We start from the raw sequence: 20663 nt of genomic DNA on the forward strand, positions 1-20663 counted from the left end.
GAATATTGGCGTCCAAAACTTGCGGAGTTATTTGGTTATGTTATGTCAAACTTATGTCAAAACAATGAAAGTGTTATGTGGCAGCTTGTCAACTTACGCACGGACTTCATTTATCTGTTTTATATTCGTTTCTTTGCGTCGCGGCAGCACTGCCGGTGAGATTAAGTACCAACTAGTTCAGGAACCGACAGTCCCGGCGTATCTCGATGGCAATGGCAATTTTTCATAATCGATTAGTTAAATTGGTGGTTAACCGTATTATGAAAGACGGAAAATAAATCATTGGCTTATCAAATTCTCTATTCGGCCATGAAAAAAATTCAACAAAAGACAGAAATAAATCTACCATTGATTTTACGTCAAGCAATACTTAAAATAACTCCCACTATCAGCGCGACGCGTTCGGATTAAACCGTTCAGGTACCGCCGGCCGGGCGGCGGGCGCGGCGGCCAGGCGGGCTTGCTGCTCGGGCAGGCAGGATTGGGCGCGATATTTATTCGGCTCTGCCACGCCACGGATCAGGGCGCGGCACTGCCGCGCCATGCATGGTGGAGCGGCAAGAGCTGCCACGTCAACGGTCACCGAAACCGGTCGTCGCCACGTCAGACCTCAGGCATTTGGCCGCGCTAGGGCAATAGGCGCGCCAAAAGTGTTAGTTTTAAAAAAAAACTTGCAGTGTTAGATTTAAAATTAGTTATTAAAAAGTGTTAAAATTAAAAAAAAAGCGACTATGGGATACGGGATTCATGATTTTTCACGACCATATATTATATAAGATTACAAAAAGAGATTAGTTTAATCTTGGTTAGTTTGTACTCCCTTTTACCTCATTTTCTTTACGTCGAGATTCAAAAAACACTTTAAAAGTTTTTTATTACTACTCTCTTAGAATTTAATCGATCCTACAAGCTAGTTAGATACCTGTAGATTTGGTTCAAGAGATCGACTTGGGTGGTTATGTTTTTTTGGGTTTATTTTAAGTTTTATAGTAATGTTGTGGTTGCTAGCGCAAATCGTCAGACAGTTCTACAGGAGGCCCGTGTCCGCACCTGTTCCTTTTGTTAGCGACGTGGCTCCTCATCCACATGACTGCGCTTCTTCTTTCTTCTACTTTTTCCATTCTCATCCTAGCTTGGAGCTTTTCACCATGATGTCCACAACTTCCTCGTGTTATCCGTCATCGATTGGCTATGGCTAGTGGAGATCGACAAAATCAGCTCACAGGAGCTTCAACAACACACACCCCTAGCCTCACCGCCACTAGAAGCCCCATGAATCGTCAACCTGGCCCTCCCGTCATTGCATTGTGAGAGCCACCATAGCTTAGCAGTCGACACCACATCAGCTTGTCAGCCTTCTTCTCCCCTGGCGGACAGCAATGCATCTCCTGCGAAGCTGAATTCCCGACTCATGGAGATTCCCTTGTGTATCGCATCTTCAAGAATGACATGCTTCTCACGCCCCTTCCACCGGTACATCTACAGATTTTTTATGTTGCAATGTGAGGTTTTCAATGTCGATTGGTCATTTGTGATGTTGCAGTTTTGATTTTTTTTCATGTTTGTACTATGATGTGTGACATTTGCTATTTCGTGATGTTGCGGCTGCGATATTGTGATGTTGCAACTATTGTTTTTAGATGTTGCATCATTTTTATCCGTGCAACATTTGTTTCATTGTGAGATGTTACAAGAGTTCTTTTCTGTTTGTTGCACCAATATTTTATTTATTTATTTGAGTGGTATGTTGCACATGCTCTTCGTGAATATTGAACTTAACTTTTGACTTGAAGGTGGCTTATTGCGCAAGGAATTTTTCTACAGTTGCAGGAGACTAACTAGCATTATTGCATCCCAAATGTTGCAAAATCTTATATTGTTGCAGTTGAGGTTTTAATTTGTTGCACAAAAACATAATTCGTGTTGCAGTAAATATTTTGTTTTATTTCAGTTCTAATCGATGACTTTATGGTTACAAGCGCGATCTCTGCCCCCCCCCCCCCCCCCCCAAAATTTTTATTGCTAGGAGACTCATCCTATGGCCTACGTGGCTACGCTGGTGGCCGCACATGCCCTCCGCATCATGCTGCCAGCCTCCTGCCTCCTTGCCGCTTCGCTCTTCCCCCTCGGTCACGGGAGAAGCTTAGCTGTTCGATTAATTATTAACAGTTCAATTAACGCGGAGTTAGAGCTGGATGGGATGGTGGATGTTGCGTCCGATGCTAGCCGCGTAGCAGCAACAGGCAGGCAGCATGCATATCAGCAGGGGGCAAATGTAGCGTCCGGACATTAGGGCGCTAGCCACGCCATAAGTTTTAACGACGCTTCCTTTTGTGGAAGGCAAAGCAAGATGTAGTGACTTTATCAATTTCATTTTGACGTGTTTATAGCAGTAGAATTGCATGCTTGTGTTCATCTAGATGAGTGTGTGTGCATGTGGTGAACGTTTACGTTTAAACTTTGATTCTAAGGGAAGAAAAAATATTGACCTATTTCCCTATTGGACACAACTTGTTATTGTGTATATAGTCTTTTTTTGTGAAAAACTTATAAAAAAGCATTTTTTTGATTATTCAATTCACTCATTATTGGATTCTTCTTATTGATAAAATCCTACTCTACTTGACACAACTTTATTTAGTATGTCCAAGGGTTGAGAAATAAGTTGTGTTAAACAACGCCATCATTGTTTGTCTTATGTACCCCACTTGTTTGTCTATGCAATTGCCTATACTTCTCTCAAGGAGTATTTAGGAATTTATAAACGCATGTTCGGTCAATCTTCGATCGAGGAGGAATTTAATTTGTAGGGGATAAAAATCCTCTCAATCTTCTTCCAAGCCCCTCGGATTAGAGCTAACCGAACAAGCGCTACAGGAGGAATCGGCCCTAATACTTCCATTTGAAACATGGCATTGGTTGTTGCCAGCTAAAAGTTTTCGACATGTTTTTCTTGATAAGTTTTTTTTTTCTGAAGGAAGTTAAAATTTGAAACAGATCATTCTTTATTTACATTGATTTATTTATTTGTAAGAAAATTGCAGCTCGGCCTATGTTGAAGCAGAAGACAATGTCACAACTGGAGGTGGTGCACTGGCCTAATACTAGTGTGCTAGGGAGTAGAAAACCTGTCACATGCTCTGAAGTCTTGAATAAGAAAACTGTAGACAAAACGACAACAGAAATCCAAGAAAAGAGAAACTAGAGCTAAGTAGGTTCTTCTACACGGGTTAAATGTTATTTAAAAAAAACAAGTTTTCAGTGGCTGATGAGCTTTGGAAAGTGATAGAACTGCATTTTCATCTTGCCGTTATTGATCCACGAATCTCCGTGTTGATTATTAGATCTGTGCGTGCACGGTACCTGTTTCCTTGGTGTCTAATCCCATGTCCGGGACGACTCGAACTCGGGTGGAACCGCGGACGAGCACTCAGTTAGAGTTAGCTGTTTCTTTAGACTGTTTTGACATATTTAATCAATGAAAAGCCTGATTTCATTATGGACATGACGTGATGCCAACGATGCCTCACATCTTAACTGAAACGGAAAATTCCACAACTTAATTCTGTGTAGGGGATCAAAATCTCACACTACACTGCTTGCTCAGGATTTAACATGCACTGATGCACGTTTTGTTGACATGATGATGACGTTGTCCCCCCTGCAGCTAAATCCTCGTTGTCATGGAGACCTGAGACATGGGTCTCAAGGAACATAAAAAAGACGCTAATATGGATGTGCCTGCAATTTATAGAGAGAAATGCACATAAAAAGACGCTAAATCCTCGCTGTCATGAATCCTATCTTGAGGGTTGTTATGTACATGTTCACTATATGTTTTAGCAGCATAATTATTCTTATTCATACCATATGTGCTACTTGCAATCTAGCATTGACCTTGTATTCAAAGGATGCCAATGCAGTACCATCTTACTATTCTGCTTGGGATTTGTTACTAGTGTCCCGATGGTCATCTTGTTCACCATCATAGATATCTAGAGATGGAGTATGAGTTTGTTTCCTTTTTCTACAAGAGCAGCTCCAGCAGATTGGGTAAATGCATTTGTGAAGCCATTTATAGTTATTGTGCTCTTAAAAAGCATTCTAACAGCTTGTCTATATTGTTTTCTATTTTTCCCAGATGGCTATCCCACCATTCTCGCTGGCCATATGTCCCTAGCGAGTTCTGCTTGCTATCTGTGTTTTCTAATTTAATTAGGCTGCTGTAAAATACTACATTTTAGATGGGCTTTCTATTTTACATAATAGCTAAATCTCGTAATTTAGCATCTAATTTTACCAAGTCTCTTGGAGTTGCTCAATAAGTAGGCAATCTATTTGTGAAATAAAACACTTTTGCATAGATAGATTTTTTTTTTATGTTTTTGCTTTATGTGATGCATGTAAATTAAAGTTCTTTGTATCTGGTCAAAGAATCCATCCCTATCATCTTTTGCACGTGTGGCATTATCTTGTTTTAATTCTAAAACTCGAATTTTGCAGGACACTTGATTTAGGTGCACACGGTGCCATTTCAGTTTTATTAGAAATTACTATGTGCGTGCTGACTTAATTTGGATCTTTAAAATTCATGCGAGTCCATTTCTCCCTAAAGTAGCTTCACAAAAGAATATTCTTGCTATATTTTTACACATATAATTAATGTAATAAAATTAATGATCAAAGTTGTTATTGGGAGTCATGTGAGTCATTTTGTGGCCTAAATGGAGTGGTGGTTTAATCTCTTGATATGCTCGTGACGATCATACACACATTGGTCAACAAGGAAAAAGAACATTGATCTGTGTTGAACAAAAAGACGCTCTCTATGTAATGGAGAGCAATTCGAGGGCGATTCGTGATGCAGACCATGGAAACCCAAGAAATGCAAGCTCCCCGGTCCCCTTCGTTCCCACGTGTGAGGCGGCCTACTTGGCGACCAGCTTGCGCGCACGTTGGTTGGCTCCCTTCACCCTGGAGTTGAGCTCGTCCACGTCGCCTTGCAGATTATCCAGCGCTTCGTTTTGCCTGAAATGTTGGGCAGAACAAATTACTTCGACAGTACTAGAAGCAGCATTTCCATCCAAGATCCAAAGATTGCTGATCGAGAATATTGAGCTACTCGATCTGGTTCAGCAACTCCATCAAGGAGGAGGCGACAAGCTCACCTGTCAAGCTCGGAGCCCATGTCGACGGCCATGCCCTTGAGCTGGCCCAGCACGTCGCTGAGGTCATCGAGGGCGTCGTCCTGCTTCTTCTTCTCGATCTGCAAGATTCACAAATTAACATGGCTTAGTAGCTAGCTGCCGGGTCGCAATCGATTTCGTCTTGGTATCAGTGAGCAGAGCATGCAGCCACGAACCTGGACTTTGTCCATGGCATCGGTGGCCTCGGCGTAGTGGCGAGGATCGCGCTTCCCTCGCGGGCTCAGCCCGAGCTTGTCCCTCTGCTCCATGCGGCTGGCCTTCTTCTTGAAGGAGTCATCTGTTTCATTTCATTATTCAGTTTGTTTCAGTTCCAGTGTATGTAGATGTATAGGACACGATCGTCGTCGTAGGTAGCTAGGGTAGGGTACCTCGTGACACCTGTGCCGGTCCCTTGATCTGCCTCGTTTTCTTGGGCTTCCATGGCTTGGAGAAGAAGCCTCCAAGGCTGCCGAGAAGCGACTCGCTCTTGGTGAGGTCCTGGTCGATCTCGACGGCCTTCTCGTGCGTGCGGCTGATCTGCTCCCCCTGCTTGTGCAGCGTGATGAGCGTGTCGGACGCGTCCTGCTTGATGTCCTCGGCGATGCGCAGGCAGCCGGCGAGCGCGTCGGTGGTCTCCTCGGCCTTGTACGCGGCGTAGTGCTCCAGCTCCTGCACCGACTTGTTCTCCAGCCCGCCCGAGTCGCGGAACCCGTCCTTGTACCGCTTCTTGGCGTCGGCGGGGGCCTGGTACGCCCCGGACTTCTTCGCCGCCGGCTTATTCTTAGACTCGGAGTCCGAGTCGGAGTCGAAGGGGTTCGGCTTCGACGAAGCCGCGGGCTTTCCGCCGCGTGGCATTTTGTCGTCCGCTCCCTATTATTTGGTCAATACAAAAATAGCTAATTACTTATAAGTAGTTCTTGCAAACGAGCAGAGTTTTCCAAGTGTGAATTGTTGTATAAGTGGAGACTGTCATGTTTGATCGAGTTCAATTAGATATTGAATAGACATTTGTTTTCAAGGATAAAATTTAATTTCTCCATTACCTAGGATCATACAACACATACTGACTCATAATAATTCTAATGTAAACATTCCTTAATCCGATGAACACCTCTACATCGCCCAATGCCCATATAGTTCATACATCAAATGGTGTTATTATGCACCAAGACGAAATCAATATAGGATTGAGAAAGCGAGCATGTTTTTTTTTATTTACAATTAACAAGAAGTCATAGCATGATAAAATTGAACACAAATCTCTGCATTTCATCTGATTCAACATCTAATTGGTAAGATGGAACTAATACACTAGGAACCATATCGGAAAAGAACGAAAAGGAACTCAATCAAGAAAGATAGATCGATATTATCAACCAGGCTAATGATAACGGCCTCCTTCTCCTCCTCCTCCTCCTCTCCGGACAACCAAAGAGGAGGCAACAAATGTGCCTTTATTTGGAAGCAAACTTCGTTTGTTTGTTGTGCCTTCCGTCTATATATAGGTGCTATTTATCGTTCACTCTAAAAAAATTTTAACTGAAATTGCTGTTATTTTTGGAAACTTATACGATCCATTCGGTGGCTGTGACACGAAGGTAAATACGACCTCCGTGATAATCATCCTGCAATTTCTCACATGCTGTCATTATCATGCAAAGATGCAAGGAAACCACATTGATATTCCACAGGAGCTACCGATTCTCTCTTTTCTCTGTTTCTTTAATTTAACAACAGTATGTTTACTACTCCCTCTGTCTTGTAATATAGTGCATTCTAGGAATTTTAAAATAAATTAAGAGAACATAAAAGACGTACGCACCCTCATTTTATTTCCTAATCCGACGCTATCATCAACATGATTAATGGTGATTAGTTGATAAATGAAAAGTATTGGATGCAAAACTGTTTTTTTTCTCTAAAATGTATTATATTTGAGGACATTTTTTGAATGCTAGAGTGCACTATATTACAGGACGGAGGGAGTATCCCTCTAAAAATAGATATATGAAGGAAGGATATCCCATTTCATCTTTGTCCCATCTGTAAATAAAGCACACCGGAGTACATGACATGCTTCTACCATATTTGAACAAATAAATGTTCTACCTCAGCTGTGATTGGAATAATTTTAGTGGAAGGTGCATTTTTATTTGAAGTCTCAAACTTTATCAATCCAATTAGTTAAGGCATATACATATTTATCGTATACAAGCTATATGACTAGACTTGTACTCAAAATAAGTTTAAGATGATGTTGATTTGTTGCAAGTAACAATGTATTGTCTGAGAAATCAAATATCCAAATCTACTTTTGAAGACTTTCTCCTTCTATCAAGTATGTCTTACATTGATGGACAGAGTGATCACCACACTTTGCATCTGGACCTTTTGATTTGCTTAGTTCATGTGACTTACAGGTAGTGATAGGTGTCATGGGGTCAGAACCACGGTAAGCATTGTTGTTCGAGTCAGTGTCAGAGTATGGGTCTCCGGTAGCTCGGGTGGACTCAAGAACACAAGAATCACAGAGAAGACGCAACGGTTTAACCTAATTCGGGCCAATCGGTGCCCTACATCCAGCAACTGATGATCCTTATACTCAAAAGCACCCAAAATCGGAGGGTTACCACATAGTGTACAGGAGGGAGAGAGAGATTTGGTAGAGGGTTAGCTCGGTGATAATCCTGAGGTTGCCTTGCGCCGGTGGAGCCTTCCCCTCGTCGGAGAGGAGGAAGACGATGGGATGCAGTGGAGGAGCTCTCGGTGTCCCTCTCTAAGTTGCCTTGCTCTTGGTGCTGAGCAGAGACCAATGGATGGAATGGAATGATCTGTCTTTGGATCCTCCCCCCCTCTGAGATTCGACCTTATCCCTTATATAACGAGATAGGTCGGGTACATGGTGGTTTGGGGGAATGAGTCTTCGGTCTACATGCGCCGGAGTCCAGGAGGGCCTTGCAGCGATGCGCTATGAACCGTGGCGGTGTCGTGGAGCCGAAGAATCCTTGGGCGTCGTCCGACTGATCTGTTCTAACACGCTGAGTGTCAGGCTATGTTGGCTTAAACCGACCTCTCCCAGGTGTGCCTTCTGGAGTCTTCTTGGTGGCGAAGGAGGCCGGCTCGAGGGGCTGATGTGTTGGCCCGAGAGCCCCCGAGCCCTTGGAAGCCATAGAGAAGCTTTGTCTTCTTGTGTCACGCCCTGTGCTTGATCTTGGTAGCTCGGGGCGTGTCTTCTTGTGCTCGGGCCTTGGCTGGGGTCATTGGCCGGGCAGGAGCCAAGGGCCAGGCTCGAGTGTGTCGTACATCAGGAGCCTGAGGCTCGGGTAAGCCCCCAAGCCCTGAGCGGAGGCCATGACGTATTCATGCTCGGCCGGGTTTCTTCACCAGAGGGTGCATGCGAGTGTACCCGATGGGTATAGCCTTTGAGCCCCCAAGCGATCCTGGAGGGGTCGATCAAGGGGTCTTCTTCGGTCGGGAACTATTGGACCTGAGGCTTGACATACCTATATGTTAGGATCTCATTAGGAGCCCCCGAGCCCTTCGTGGCCTCACTTAGCATGATGGCGACAAAGGGCTGAATTCAATCTTCTGGTGATCGAACCCTCCTTGGTGGGGATGACTTCCGCTGATGAGAGTACGATGCCCTACGTGGGGCCCTTCCCCTGGCATGACGGGGGACGCTTGGCTATCGAGGCCAAGTGGTAGTGGTGCTGACCCCTTCTCTTTCTTCCTATGTTCCTTAGGTCTAAAGCTCAAGCGAGGGCTCAGAAGACTCGTCTAGGACTCCTCAGACTTTAAGCCTAGGGCCACCCTCCATTGTGGTCAGAGCCTATGTGGGTCGGGTGATTGAGAGCGTCTAGGCTCTGGCTCAAGGCCACCTAATCAACCAGCGTGCCACGCCCTTCTAGAGGCTTTGGTAGCTGGTCCAACCTTCTCGAATTGGCCTTCTGGGGCCAACCTTTCACGGCCATAGGTCAGGGTGCGAGGAGCGTGCCGAGCTCAGAGGGGCCCTCGTTGGGCTTGCTGTTTAGCGACTCCTAACCCAACTCTAGGGAGTTGGTTGGTTTTGGGGGTGTGTCGCCCGAGCGCCCGTCGATCGGAGGGTCAGGTTACTCCACCTGGGGAGCCAGTGCAGCCCCCTAGGCCATTGTGGGGCCTCTCTGTCAGCGGGAGTGGTGGCTTCTGGTCACATCCCTTCTGCTAACGCCCTACGCAGGTGGTTGATGGCGTCTGGGTCATCGTGCCTGCCGGAGGAGTTATGGCGTGCACTCACACGCCATCCCACTTCGTCTAGGAGATGGGACATTAGGGCCACGTGGAGCAGATCTGGTGGAGGAGCCATGATGCTCGGTGTGCCTGGATCTAGGCCATCGATGATGGTCGGTGGGCCCGAGGGGAGTCGGATCCCCTCAAGTCCCATGAGGAGGCACGTGCAAAGTGGGCGGCACGCGTGGTGGAAAGTGGAGTGGGTGGTTGACTTATTGTCAGTGGCCCCCCTGACTCTGCCTTTACGACACGGCCACCATTATGCAACCGCCTTGAGGTGCGCTATGGGGATTGAAGAGACGCCTAACTAGTTCCCTAAGGCCCCTTCTAGCTGTTGATGGCTGATCGGAGGGCTCGGAGCCGCTCACGACGCATCGTCTAGGCTATAAAGGTGAGCCCCTAGGGGACATGACATCCTTAATCCCTTCTCTAGCCCCTTCTCTTCTTCCTCTTAGATCTATCTCTTTGGCGGCCATCGCGACGATGGAGTGTGATGCTTCCCTCTAGGTGAGCCTATCTTGGTCTGCCGAGCGATTACTCCTTTGAGGGTGGAAGGGCTCTAGTGAAGAGAAGGCCACAACATCGCATGGAGGGAGGGTGAGGGTTGGCATTGAGGGATGTTGTCCTTTCCTCATGCGCTGCCACCCTTGGCACTTCCTCGACCACGCACGCCGCTGCACTTCTTCCCTGTCGTCTTCCTCTAGAGGGCGGAAGAATCCCAGCGATATGGGCTACTGGGGCTTCCCTCATTTATCATAGGAAGAGCCCTCCTGTCACCTCGAGGGCGACCATCCAACTCAAGGCTAGAGCTCGGTGGAGGAGTGGACGAGGGTGAGGCGAGATTCTACCCCTTCGCTTCGCCCCTCATCATCACTGCTACCGCGAAGCCGCTCCTGCCTCTTGGGTTGGAGGAACACCATCCGAGTCTCCCCACGCTTGTCAGCGAATTGCGCGGCCCCAACCATAGGTCAGTGGGGGTCAGGCAGGCTGGCACGGTTGCTATTGCCGCATGGGCGGTTCTTGGGATAACAGTTTTTCCTGTTGTATATTGTAATTGGGTCATTCCTAATCAATGAAATGAAATTACTTTCGCTTATAATCTCATTGCTCTTGAGTTGTGCTTAAAGACTTAGTCCCTCGTTGGGATGGGCTATTATGATGATGGCCTCGGTGGCCAGGATCGCCGTGCCTGCGCTACTAGCGGGTAAGTTCATGAGAACCCTAGGTTTATGGTCGTTCCATGCCCTGGTCATGTCCCCTCTAGGGGAGATCCTTGGCTTCTTGACTGAGCCACTCGTATAGTTCCTGAGCCCTTCTATCAATGCTCAGGGGCTTGCTGCCTCCCTCGATGGGTCACCATGAGTGGCTCGAGATCGATACTTGAACATTGTTCAATGATCGGCCGGTTTCGCTTCTTGGCTCCTAGCTATGGCCACTAGTGCCCAACCATGAATGCCCCTCACACTTTGGGTGCTTTGGGTGACCTTGAATCCTAGTGGGTCGACCTTCGAACCCTCGGTGATGCCCTTTTTTTTGGGGGGGGGGTAGACCGTCATGCGGTGGGGTGGTACGATCCAACGAAGGATCGAGAGACAGGCAGATAGCTACAAAGGAAACATAATGGATATAAGAGAAGGGAAAGATGACATAGCTGGTAACACGGTGGTCGAGGCCATTCCATTAACGCCTTGCCGATCCCTAGCCTAGTCCTCTTGCTCCATTCACCTTGTCCTTGCCTTGCTCGAGGGCCTTCTACAGTAGTCCTCCTTTAGAGAAGTCAGTAGATGGTTAGCTCAGTCAATCCTCTAGTGTAGCCGAGCTACTGCTAGAGTGGCTCGGGTTAAAGGAGATAGTAATAGAGACAAGCGAAGCAAGATGGTCAGGACGATAGGACTTATCTTGGTTTTTGTTGTTGGAGAGGTAGGCCGGCGAAGGAGGTCGGCAGACGGGTTATGGTTTGGGAGGCGGTGCTTCTAGGCAGATGGCTTGGCATTGGCCTTCCCTCATGGGGAAAGGTTAGAACTCACCTCGATCGGGTCAACCCCTTCTAGGGGGCTAAGCACCTGGATGGAAGGGCCAGCCGAGCCATCACTATCGCTAGGAGCCTTGGCCACCTCACCGATGCTCGGTCAGTCGAGCGCTGCTGCTGTCTTGGTTGCTCCCTCCACCGGCGCCTTTCCTGCATCATGGCTAGGGCCGTTGGGAGCATAGAGGGCAACGAGCACGACTGCTTAGGCAACACAATACTGCTCATAGTAGTAGGCTTGCTCGAAGCTGCCCTCGACGGTGATGACCCCCTTTGGGCTAGGCACATTGAGCTTTAGGTAAGTGTAGTTGGGGATGGCCATGAACTTGGCAAAGCACGATCGACTGAGAAGGGCATGGTAGACAACAGGGAAGTCAACCACCTCGGATGTGAGTGGCTCCTTGCGGAAGTTGTCTGGTTGGCTGAAGGTGAAGTTGAGCCAAATGCACCCAAGGGGCACAACTTCCTTCCCCGGCATGATCCCGTAGAACGGTGCCTTGCTAGGCCATAGGCTACTCCGGGGGATGCCCATCTTGTAGAGGGTGCTGACATAGAGTATGTTGAGGCCGCTGCCCCCATCTATCAGCTCCTTGGTGAGGCGCATGGTGCCCATGATCGGGCTGACCACAAGCGGGTAGCTTCTCGGATGAGGGACGCGATCGGGGTGGTCTTCCTAGTCGAAGGTGATTGCCATCTAGGACCATCGAAGCTGTGTTGGAGCGGCGAGGGTGTGAACAGCGTTCACCTCCTGTTCGATGATATGGCATTGCCGATGAGACTCGTGGGCCTAGGAGCCCCTAAAGATCATGAGGCAACACTCGGCCTCAGGGAACTCGGTGTCTTTCTCTTGGGCGTCGTCCGCTGGGGCACTAGCCTTCGGGGCAGGCTTCTGGGCCTTGCCCTATTGGCTGAGGGCAAAGCCCCTCATGGTAGTGCAATCCTTGAGGAGGTGCTTGGCTTTCCTCCCATGGAACAGGCAAGGGGCCTCGAGCGCCTTCTCGAAGTGTTCTGGGCATGCGCCTTGCCTATGGGTTTGAGGCCTGGCAGCACGGTTGACCGCGGCCACCATCTCCTCCCCATGACACTATTGGTCCTTGTTCCTCCTATCGTGGCATCGCTAGGATGAAGTGGGGTCGTCGCCGCCATCCCCTCCGCTATGGTGACTAGTGGCCTTGGCTTTGCCACTAAAGTTAGCCTAGATGGCCTCCTCATTGGTGGCATACTAGGTGGCGACGTCCAGGAGTTCCCACATTATGCATAGGGTCTCATGACCGAGCACATGAACCAACACCTCACAAGTCATGCCGTAGATGAAGGCATTGATTATGTCAGCGTCGGTGATGTTGGGAAGCTCATTGCGCTTTTTAGAGAAGTGCTGGATGTACTCCTAGAGGGTCTCATCGGCCCTCTGCCTATAGTTATGGAGGTTCTAGGAGTTACACGGGTGAGTGTAGGTAACCTAGAAGTGGCCAATGAAGACTGAACGGAGATCGCCCCAACAGCGGATGCTGCCGGGATCAAGCTGCTCGAGCAAGCTCTGGTCGAGCTTGATAAAAGCAGGGGAAGATATTGAACGATGAAGTCATCATCTGACTCCTCGGCATTCATGGCGAGGTGGTAGTCCTCTAGCGAATGGTCTGGGTTGGTCTCACCGTCGTACTTGGAGATGTACATCATTGGGCGGAAATGCCTAGGGTTGGGAGCCACCCGGATCACTGCCCCAAATGCTAGGGGGGCGAAATGATTTGGGGCGGCACCCTTACCTCACTGCTTAGGGGTATGGGACTGCGCTTGAGCATGGTGCTTGGCCTTGATGGTGTCACGGACATTGCGATCATCGCCGATCTGGTGGCGAGGGGGGGGGGGGGACACAGCGGAGAAGGGTCACACCTTCACTCCTACCGAGGCTTGGCGCCCTAGGTCTGTGGCCAATCAGAGCTATTGCTGGAGGTGTCGTTGCTGCTCCCCCCCCACGCCTATGGGGCGTGAGCGTCAGAATGGTCCCCGTTGGGTGTGGCCATCATCTAGGACGATCAGGAAAGCATGGCGCAGCACCAAGAGGCTGAGCTCTTGGCCTGCTACTCGAGAGCGATGTAGAGGAGCCGCTTCATCTCGTTTAGCCGCTTGTTGGTCTTTGGGTTCGGCATGTTGGAGATGTCTTCCAGGCGGCAGGTGGTGGCCGCCATGTTGTACGCCTCATGGGGAAAGTAGAGGCCACTGGGAGCCCCCGCGTGGGCGTCGTCGTCACCGAGAGTGTGCATGGCTCTTTACCTCATAAGGTCCTACCTTTGGCGCTCCAGCTCTGCCTCAAAGGTCTCTAGGTCCACCTGTCGAGCTCATAGGCTATCCTCCTTCTCTAAAGGTAGGCCACGCGGCTGCAGGGACTCTGGTCTGGCGGCGTGAGCTCGAGTGCCTCCTTGGCAAGAACCTCATCATCAATGTGGTAGCACATGCATGGTGTGGCATAGCAGTCGATGTCATCAGAGTCATACTCTGGGCCATCCCTCGAGAGGATCTCGAGGAAGGTGTGCATCAAGGGGACGTCCAGCCCCACGGCCAGAAAGGATGGTGCTTCGAGGCGCATTGTGGCTGATGAGGTGCTCCAGCTCTATCTAGAAGGATGCCACCATGTTCTAGATTCTGAAAGGTAGGTCCGGGAGCTAGTAACAGAAGTGGTTAGGCAGTGGGAGCACCTCACAGGTAGCAATCTAGACATTAATGTTGGCCATCTTATAAAACATCTGGCGATGGTCCAACACGGTGGGGTTCGGGCCCAGACCATGCCAGATCTGATGGGCCAGGACCTAGAGATCTGCTCCTAGAAGTCCCGATGGAGGGGGCGACACTGGGGGTTCATTGCCCACCGATGTAGCCCCGTGGAGTGGACAAAGCTCATCGTAGCAGTTGGCGATGTAGTCCAGTCTTCCAAAGTTGAGGACCTGGCCTGGAGCGAAGGCGCCGACCGCGATGGAGAACTCGTCGACAAAGCAGACACCACCGTTTGGGGCGACGCGGTGGCTCTGGCCACGAGGTGGGTGGCTCTGGCCACCATAGAGACTGAATTGCACTTGACACTGCCCCCTACCTAGCACGCTAGCTATCGTAGGGTCAGAACTACAGCAAGTATTGTTGTTCGAGTCAGTGTCAGAGTACGGGTCTCTGGTGGCTCGGGTGGGCTCAAGACCATAAGAATCATAGAGAGGACGCAATGGTTTATCCTGGTTCGGGCCAATCGGTGCCCTATGTCCAGTAGCCGATTATCCTTATACTCAAAAGCACCCAAAATCAGGGGGTTACAACAAAGTGTACAGGAGGGAGAGAGAGAGATTTGGTAGGAGGTTAGCTCGGTGCTAATCCTGAGGTTGCCTCACCACCGGTGGAGCCTTCCCCTCGTCGGAGAGGAGGAAGACGACGGGATACAGTGATGGAGCTCTCGGTGCCCCTCTCTGGGTTGTCTTGCTCTCGGTGCTGAGCAGAGGACAATGGATGTAATGGAATGATCTATCTTTGGATCCTCCCCCCTCTGAGGTCCGACCTTATCCCTTATATAACGAGATAGGTCAGGTACATGACGGTTTGGGGGAATGAGTCTTCAGTCTACATGCGTTGGAGTCCAGGAGGGCCTTGCAGCGACGCGATGTGGACCATGGCGGTGTTGTGGAGCCAAAGAAGCCTTGGGCATCGCCCGGCTATATTTGAATTGTCGCTAGACATGTCTGTTTGAACATATCGAGGAGCTATGGGCTCATCATCCTCCCTTTCTTGAAACAAAGCCATCCTCGGCTTTGACATATACTTATGAATTTCTTTGCTGGAATGATCAATACCATTAATTAGAGACATACATGGTATAGAGTCATCCTTATTGTCCTCATTCTCCTTGACGTGAGTAGCTAATGAGCCCAAACTGTTTTTTCTGAGGCATCACAAAATTAACAATTGCTATTTTAGAATTCTCACAATTGTTTTCAGAAGCCACAATTGGCAAATCAAGCATCACATCATCCTTTCTTGCATTATTAGGAACATCCGAAATATTAGTAGCATATAATGGAGCCAAAACAGTCACATCATTCTCTCCCTCTTGAAGCAAAGTCGTCAACTTTGGGGTAACTTCAGGAGCCTTTTTCTTCACTTTCGTAGGAGTAAACACCTCAGCCTTGATAGAACTATCTGGCATCGGTTTGAGCACATGAGTAGCATCAAGATCAAACTACCATGGTCGACCCAACAACAAATGGCAAGAACTCATTCGTGCAATATCACAGTCCACTGTATCAACATAATTTCCAATGGAGAATTTAACTCGCGCCTTATGAGTAATTTTGAGTGTATCATTTTGATTCATCTATTGGATATAACGCGGCATTGGAAGCCTCCGCGTAGACAAAGACAAAGCATGCACAACATCTAAACTGCGAGCACCTTTTTGTTTTCCTGAATATGAGGAATACATCAGTAACATGAGCACATTTCTTCTCGGGCTGCTTGGCAACAGGAAATGCAGAAGCAATAATAGCCTCTGACTTTTTAACATGCACCATGAACTTCTGAGTATCAACATATTGACTTTCCTTTGCTGCCACACATTTTTTCTTGGTACCAAGAGAACTACGAGCACAAGCAGATAACTTGCCACCATAATTATTGTGACTGGTAGCTTGCTTTAATTTAGCAGAAGAAACAAATTCAGCATACATAGACTTGCCATAACTAACACCAGAACCCAGCTTCTTCTCATAAGAATTAATATCACCGACTGGCCGGTTAAAAGCAGGAAGGTACTCATCTCCAGCAATAGAATCAGCCCATGACGAGCGTATATTTGTCTTAGTGCCTTGGGGATTTTGTGCACGTGTAGAAGCACAGCTTTCATATTGCTCTACGTCCGACAAGGATTTTTTTTGGCCCAGTGACCCCACCAATGTAAAATATCTTTAGCCATTGTCTCTTCTGTATAATACATTTTTAGGGCCGATTCAAGTCCACGATCCCAGAAGAAATCCTCCATATGTTCTTCCCAATCATAGTACTCCTTGAGTCATGTTGCTAGAGATAACTTTGGCAAAAGATAAACTTTCTTGAGCAATTTCAAATCAGCCATTGAAAAAAAATAAAAATGCACCGTGAGCAACCCAGAAGCTGATACCAACTAATAAGGACACGCCGACGATGCCCGAAAGTTGCCCAATCTTTCACGGTACAGACAAATTAAAATGTAGCTTTCTCTGAATTTATCAACTCTGAATAGCAGCAGCAAATATTTTTAGAAGATGACGAACTGCAACAATAATTATATTGTTTTCGGCAAGAAGTCTAATACTGTAGCGATATAATTATCTTCCAGGTGATCACGCCAATCAGCAAGTAGCAGATCAGTTCACACAAATTACAAGCGCTGTTTCACAAAAGCACCAGCAACTCGTGACTATTCCAAGATAGCTAAAAGCAGGATACCGAATAATCTCACTCAACACCAGTGTACATTCGGATCTCAAATATCGGACAGATCACGGCAACCCAGGAGAATTATTCCAAGCAATATCAAACTTAATTGACTGATCACGGACCAATACAGTATAGTAGCGATGGTAGTATAAATAATCTGAACAATCCCTTTGATCAATCAAGACAATAATATGATAGATAGAGGGGACAACTTACAATGAGATGCAATCAAAACCCTAGATAACTTCTTCCACCCACAGCCACAATGAACCACGGTCAGAAGACGAGGATTCCACAGCACGCACCCAAGACGAAACTTGATCGCGCGTAATTCTCAATCCAAATGGATAGGCAAGGTAGATGAGAGGAGATGTCCTCTCACTATTCGTAGAAGAAAGCCTAGACGAAACACTCCCAGAATAAAATCCAATCTAGCTTGATACAGGGGCGGCGGCCCAGGGTTAAAGGCACGCAGGCCACCCAACGCAAGCTGTTGGAACCAGACTCGGACTCACCAGGACCTGAGAAAAACGTGACCTGACTATAACCAAATACAAAGACAAGCACAAATACTCCTCTACGTGATGGACTCTAGTCTAGGGAATAAAATATAGGACCATCTCGTCTAAACTAGGCCTTGTTTAGATCATCTCCAAATTCCAAGTTTTTTCACTCTCTCTCCATCACATTAATTTTTGGACGCATGCATGGAGCATTAAATATAGGTAAAAAAAATAACTAATTACACAGTTTGGTTGTAAATCACGAGACGAATCTTTTGAGCCTAGTTAGTCCATGATCGAACAAAGTTTGTCAAATACAAACGAAACGTACTACAGTATCCAGATTGCAAAAATTTGCAATCTAAACAAGGCCCTAGCAGCTCAGCATACAAGTATTAATATAATACTCCAGCAATTACGGTGGAAACTCCTCGTGGACATCCACATTTGTAGAACCAATATTGACATGATTTCCTTGCTTGCTTTTCTCCTCTTTTGCAAATAATAATGCAGATCTAAAACATATATTTGATGATAGGCCAACAGTAGTAAATTTGTCCACGTTCTCGCTATATTTCTCAACAAAAATAAAATCTCGAAATTTAAGACCTATGAATATAAAAGAATTACTAGCCTCTATATTTGAATTGTTACTAGACATATCTGCTTGAACATATGGAGGAGCTATAGGCTTATCAGAGCCCCCGAGCCTCGGTAGCTCGGGGTGTGTCTTCTTGTGCCCGTGCCTTGGCTAGCGTCGTTAGCCAGGCAGGAGCCAAGGGCCGGGCCCGGGTGTGTCGTAGATCGAGAGACTAAAGCTTGGGCGAGCCCCCGAGCCCTAAGCGGAGGCCACGGCGTAGTCAGGCTCAGTCGAGTTTCTTCACCAGAGGGTGCGCACGAGCGTACCCAATGAGTATAGCCCTCGAGCCCCCAGGCGATCCTGGAGGGGTCAGTCAGGGGGTCTTCTTCGGTCAGAAACTATTGGACCCGATGCTTAACATACCCATATGATAGGATCTCGTCAATAGGTTACTTGACTAATTCCTAGCCTAGTTAGCTAAATCCAGCCTGTCTGAGTTGGACCATGTTTGGTTTACATGACCCGATAGTTGGATATGCTACTGGGAGCATATGTAGCTTGTTTGGTTGACCGAAGGAGCATGTAACATGTTTGTGGTCATCCATTCGCTAGATTGGTGCATTTCCTATTTTCACCCCCACGTTAAACCCCACGTCTCTTGTCTTCCCACCACTCACTCATGTCCATTCATTCAAACCCCCTTCTCTTTGACTTCAACTCCCTCGCCCCCTCCGCCATCGTCTTTGTTGTCGCCTTCATTGCCATGTTCGGCAAGAACCGCTCCCCCTTTGCTTCGCCTCAACCGCGTGATCATCCTTCCATACCAACCAATGCCAAGGAAGCCGAGTGCGCTATCGGGGACTGGGATACAGGGTCCCCAAGCAAGATAGTGGTTGTTTCATTTCTTCCTCACACTACATCGAAGAACAATGGGGTGAGTATCTAGAAAACCCTTCCCTTCTTGATCCCGTTGTGGTTGATGTTGTGATTCAAGGTTAGTTGTTGTGATCTAGCAGGACATTTCCTCTTATGTTGTGCGTTCATCATGGATTTAGTTAAGGTTTAACAGTTTAATGTGAGTGAGAACCCTTTAGTTGACATCGATTGTGTTAGGATGGGTGGCACAAGGATGTTCTCGTGGCCCTCCCTAAGTCCGATTGGACTAGTCTTGACAAGATTGTTGTCCCCAAGTGCCATCACAACAAGCATGCCATGGTCACATTGCTAGGGTGAAATCATAGTGACCAACATTTCTTTGGCTGTGTTAAGAAGGTGATTGTGTTCTATGTTCTGCTTAATGCTCAACTTCCATTGATTAGTTCTGTATTGTCATCTTATTACTTCTCTATTTCCTGTTCCCCTTGTTTAGTTTGATGAGAACAAATGTAGGTTTGTTTAGTGGTTGTATGAGGAAGAGAGTGTAGCATGCGATGGAAGGATTGTGGACCAATCTCCAGCACCACAAGAAGAGGAAGGAAGTGGCCATGGAAGGTTAGGTTCGTGCTCTCCAGCTCCACCTGAACACCCTCAACGAGAAGAAATCTCAGTAGGAGAGGATCGACAACATGACCAACATGTTAAGGAGGATCTACCATGTCTGCCAAAAGAAGGCAAAGAGTTCTTAAGCTCATAAGAAAGCGCTACAAACCCTATTGTTCTACCTTATCTTCCTCCCCATCCTCATATACATGGGGATGATCCTAAATAAGTGAAGAATGGAACCCCCGAAGTCACCTTTTACGGGTACTGACTTCTAGAAGCTGAAGGCCTTTTTTGCTCATGCCTTCTATATTTTCATGTCACTAACTTATGTTCGGTTAATGTGAACTCTAAATCACCTTATGGTTGTTAGGCATGATGAAATTGCATCTTGTGAGGCCCAATGAATGGTGATGAACATTGTTGGTGAATACTATGAAGTATAATATAATATGGTGTTTAAGTATTATGATATGGTTTTGTCTGCTTCAATTCCAATCTTTTATTCGATGAATTAGTTTTGTTTTTTTAATGTTTCATGCCTATTGCCCTCAAAATGATGGTTCATGCTCAAGTTCTTTCAAGTTTTCTATTGTCTTCGCCATTTTGTATGCTAAGTTGTCAAAGAAATTGATCCAAGTCTCATGTAGGCATGAATGTCAAACACAATCATAGCTTAGGCTTAGTCTCCATTTTTTCACAAGTTCATACACGAATTCATTGTTCAATGGTACAATTAGTTCTAGATCATGAACTAGGATGCTTCGGTACTAGTAACACAACATCCACTAACAACACTAGAATTTCTAAGCCCCTGTAGTTGCATTGAATGTTGGTAGTAGTTGTTGCTTTGTGGTTGTCCTTCGTGTTTGCTTACACCCTTCCTTGATCTTCCTATGCACCATCTTAGGAAAGATAAGCATGCTAGGCCTCGATTGCCTCTTCCTTTGTCCTATATCCCAAGTAGAGGTTCAATGGAAACCATCCACCTACCACTTGGTAGTTAGCCAATCATCGTAAACCATAGGCTTTCCTCCATGAAAGACAAAATACCACCTCATGAACTTACTACAAACATGGAGAAAATTTTGTAGAAGAGAGTATCAATAACAAGTTACTTGAAGCCATTGATCAAGTACTCGAAGGTCTTATCTTCCATTAAGGGGTGATATGTA

General features: G+C 47.1%; 2 protein-coding genes across 2 annotated transcripts; both read right to left on the reverse strand.

Moving 5' to 3' along the window:
• Positions 1–1462: 1462 nt before the first annotated feature.
• LOC136463447 (SNAP25 homologous protein SNAP33-like) lies at positions 1463–6658 on the reverse strand. Its single transcript, XM_066462446.1, has 5 exons — positions 6564–6658; positions 5576–6056; positions 5363–5484; positions 5169–5266; positions 1463–5028 (listed from the first exon to the last, which is right to left on the reverse strand). Exons 2-5 carry the CDS (start codon positions 6039–6041, stop codon positions 4929–4931), a joined length of 786 nt encoding a protein of 261 aa, XP_066318543.1. The 5' UTR covers positions 6042–6056; positions 6564–6658; the 3' UTR covers positions 1463–4928.
• Positions 6659–11683: 5025 nt separating this feature from the next.
• Positions 11684–12091, reverse strand: LOC136465659 (uncharacterized). The gene has a single exon (XM_066464307.1). The coding sequence runs from the start codon at positions 12089–12091 to the stop codon at positions 11684–11686; it is 408 nt and encodes a 135-aa protein (XP_066320404.1).
• Between the last annotated feature and the right edge of the window lie 8572 nt (positions 12092–20663).

The sequence above is a fragment of the Miscanthus floridulus genome, chromosome 7 (assembly GCF_019320115.1).
Source record: "Miscanthus floridulus cultivar M001 chromosome 7, ASM1932011v1, whole genome shotgun sequence".
Classification (NCBI taxonomy): Eukaryota; Viridiplantae; Streptophyta; class Magnoliopsida; order Poales; family Poaceae; genus Miscanthus; species Miscanthus floridulus.

Excerpts from the sequence above, each read along its gene's own strand:
- LOC136465659 (XM_066464307.1), bottom strand. The coding sequence starts at position 12,091 with ATGGGCACCATGCGCCTCACCAAGGAGCTGATAGATGGGGGCAGCGGC.
- LOC136463447 (XM_066462446.1), bottom strand. The coding sequence starts at position 6,041 with ATGCCACGCGGCGGAAAGCCCGCGGCTTCGTCGAAGCCGAACCCCTTC. Across the intron at positions 5,485-5,575 it reads ACCGGCACAGGTGTCACGAG|ATGACTCCTTCAAGAAGAAG; the intron begins GTACCCTACCCT and ends GAAATGAAACAG. Across the intron at positions 5,267-5,362 it reads ATGCCATGGACAAAGTCCAG|ATCGAGAAGAAGAAGCAGGA; the intron begins GTTCGTGGCTGC and ends TGAATCTTGCAG.